This window comes from Triticum urartu, chromosome 4A (assembly GCF_056163025.1).
Source record: "Triticum urartu cultivar PI428250 chromosome 4A, HENAU_Tu73, whole genome shotgun sequence".
NCBI classification, from domain to species: Eukaryota; Viridiplantae; Streptophyta; class Magnoliopsida; order Poales; family Poaceae; genus Triticum; species Triticum urartu.
In genome coordinates this window covers 32,406,871-32,409,937 of record NC_141876.1, presented here as the reverse complement: position 1 = coordinate 32,409,937, position 3,067 = coordinate 32,406,871, and the positions used below count along the sequence as shown (strand labels likewise).

General features: G+C 44.9%; 1 protein-coding gene across 1 annotated transcript; it reads left to right on the top strand.

Moving 5' to 3' along the window:
• The first annotated feature begins 734 nt into the window (after positions 1 to 734).
• LOC125553451 (putative lipid-binding protein AIR1B) lies at positions 735 to 1,410 on the top strand. Its single transcript, XM_048717232.2, has one exon. It carries the CDS (start codon positions 768 to 770, stop codon positions 1,197 to 1,199), a length of 432 nt encoding a protein of 143 aa, XP_048573189.1. The 5' UTR covers positions 735 to 767; the 3' UTR covers positions 1,200 to 1,410.
• The last annotated feature ends 1,657 nt before the right edge of the window (positions 1,411 to 3,067 follow it).

The window sequence follows — 3,067 nt, the reverse complement described above, 5'->3', positions numbered from 1 at the left end:
TTTGCCTTATTTAGCTTCGATCGCATTCGTGTCTGGGCCGGTTTGGCTTTTGGTTAGTGTTGTTCTAAGAGTTATGTCGTGTTACACTGTTTGTTGGGGGCTTTATTAAGTTAAAGCTGTACGCATCTGGCGTCTTCGTTCTAAGAAAAATCCGTTCTGTAATCAACTCAACGAAGCGGTGGCATCTCGTCCTGGTCGAAAATGTATCACACCGTGTGAGTGGAGTGGCGAGAGCAATCGATTCATCTTTTGAATCTCTTGAACGAGTGGCGCGCGCGCACCCGGATGTCGGCTAAGTTGCTCCGGAACGAACCACCATCGTGTTTCTGCCACTGTGACTCTGCGAGGCAGCGTGTATATATGTACCTACAACCGAAAGGTGTCAGTAGTGGACGTTCCGGCCGGCCAGTCTTGGCACGTACGTACACGGTGCTCGTTGAGTTGTAAAGTTCCACAGCATAGCAGCAGCTAGCCAGCACTCCCTCTGCAGAAAGCCAGAAACTGAAGGATCAGCTAGCGGTACATGTATATGGAGGTAATTGTGCGTTGAGTGGATGTCATTGTTTCGCAAAACGTGCGTGCCGCCGCTACTCGTCTCACGTTCACACACACGCCACCACGATCGAGCTGCCAGCAAAATATCTCCTGGGAGGACACCTCTTATTCCACCACCGGCCATCATCAAATCCACTCACGTAGAGTAGAGAGATCATTTGACTATAAATGCTCCACACAGCCATGCCAGAAGAGCCATCCCACGCCTGTGAATGACCTACGCTACAATCCAGAGCACCACTACGTACGTGCACTTCCACTCGCGGACTTGCATCGAAGCAATGGCGTCCAAACCCACAGCATGTTTCCCGGCGCTCTTCCTGGCGCTGAACCTCCTCCTGGTCGCCGGGGTCCGCGGCCAGACCCCCGCGGCCGGCCGCAACCCGTGCCCGACGAACGCGCTGGCCGACCTCAAGGTGTGCGCCGACGTGCTGGTGCTGCTCAAGCTCAAGATCAACGTGCCGGCCAACCAGCAGTGCTGCCCCATGATCGGGCAGCTCGTCAAGCTCGACGTCGCCGCCTGCCTCTGCGCCGCCATCAAGCTCAGCGTCCTCGGCATCCCCATCAACCTGCCGCTCGACATCCCCCTCGTCCTCAACTACTGCGGCCGGAACGCAACTGCAGCCGGCTCCAAATGCTCGTGAAGTCCCAACATATAGCTGATTAAAAAAAAACATGCATGCATACTACCTACGTACGTCCATTGGTGTGCTTAATTTACCTTCTCATGTATGCCGTAGGTTTGTTGTATCCGTAGATGTTTCGTTGATTGGCATGTCGATGAACATCCCAAAGGGAAATCACAGAGTTGTTTGTGTTTTACTGCAAATAATAAACGTTCCTCCAGTTTGTCAACTGCATGCGACTGCTAATTTCTCCCGTGTATGTCCAAGCATAAATGTGATATTCTCTCTATTCATATGCGTGGTTTTCACTTTCAGTGTAATCTCACCGAAATTTCATTAATTTCGGTACATACTGAAATAGCTGTCTTTATTTAGGTAGTGCACACAAGTAAAATTATTCTTTGAATTTTCAAGATATTTGGTTGGATCCCAATGAAGTTCAAGTGAAAAATTTCCTTTGTCCGAGACTACTAATTAGCATATGTATAGCAATACCTAGAAGAAGAAAAGTTTGTGTTTTCCCTGCAAACCGTTAACTTGGCTCATTTTTTGGGTTCAAATTATTTTGGAGCTCACATGACTCTAATCTATGGCTCTTTTCATCGACGATGGTCGATGCTCTGGTCCTGTGCGACCTTAGCACGGCTACTTTCGATTGTCTATTATCACAAAGTTTGCCCTACTTCGGTGAGAGGGGAACGTTGATTATGACGTGCCTTCGGCTCACTTCAATACTTGTGGTCATCTCTACATGGTCCATCAACCAGGTTCTATTTTTTACATCCAATGTTCTCTGTGACTATCATGATTGAATATGAATAGGTTGAAAGTTTCCGATGCAAAAAAATTTAAGAAGCACAATGAATAGATTGGAAGTTTATCTTGCAAAAAAGAATTAAGGGGCACATTGAATAGATTGGAAAGAGGGTAAGACAAGAATAACCATGATCAAGAAGCAAAAAACTAATGGCCATGTAGCTACCACTAATTCTCGACATGATCTTCGTTAACCTGCTCATTTTTAGGGCTAAAAGCGGCTTTAAGACTCAATAATGTTCATGGGTATTACTCCTATAAAGGATGCTCAAGTACCCGCCTCCTAGGGGCCTTCGAGGGTGAGCGTGCCTTCCGCATCATCCGTTCGGCAGAGGCGTGCCACGGGGGCTTCTCAGGGGCTCTCCGCATCATTCGATGAGTTCAAGCGCTCCTATTGGTTCGATAAACCTTAAGGTCATTGACTTGAGGGAAAGTTGTTGCTTTCTATAAACTTGTGACTGGGGGCGGGGCCCAATAACTTCCTAACAGGAAGCAATCAACGACAACAATTAGATGTTGAGATTCAAATAAATATCTTATGTACTCTAGAATTCTCTATTTGCTTGTAACTAATCATACACTACAAACCTATATAGGGCGTATTTGTCCCATTTATTTTACTTTCCTTATATTTAAAGAATTTCGGTTTAAGTAAAGATCCACTCCATAGTTATGCCTTGAAAAGAGAAAACTTTACTTAACTTTTGATACAAGCTGCAATTTAAATTTAGAGCGCCGCAAGTTAACTTTTTAAGGACAAGTGTTAGGATTATATAAAGGTGCATCTGTAAGAAACTTTAGCAACCTTACATTTTTTTAGTTTTGCAAATTAAACTAAATGGTAGAATAAGTACTTTAGTTGAGATTGTACTACAATGGAATAAATTAAATAGGTATAAAATTTTGGTATAACTACTTTTTATCTTAACCCATGTTGAATAGAATAGACTATCGTCCACTCTATCATAAGTGATCGTGTGATCTTGGCGCCACATCTGTTTAAGTATGAATTATGCACGTACGTGTCTGGGAGTCAACCAGGATGTAGAGTGAGCTCGGCATGAAAATGT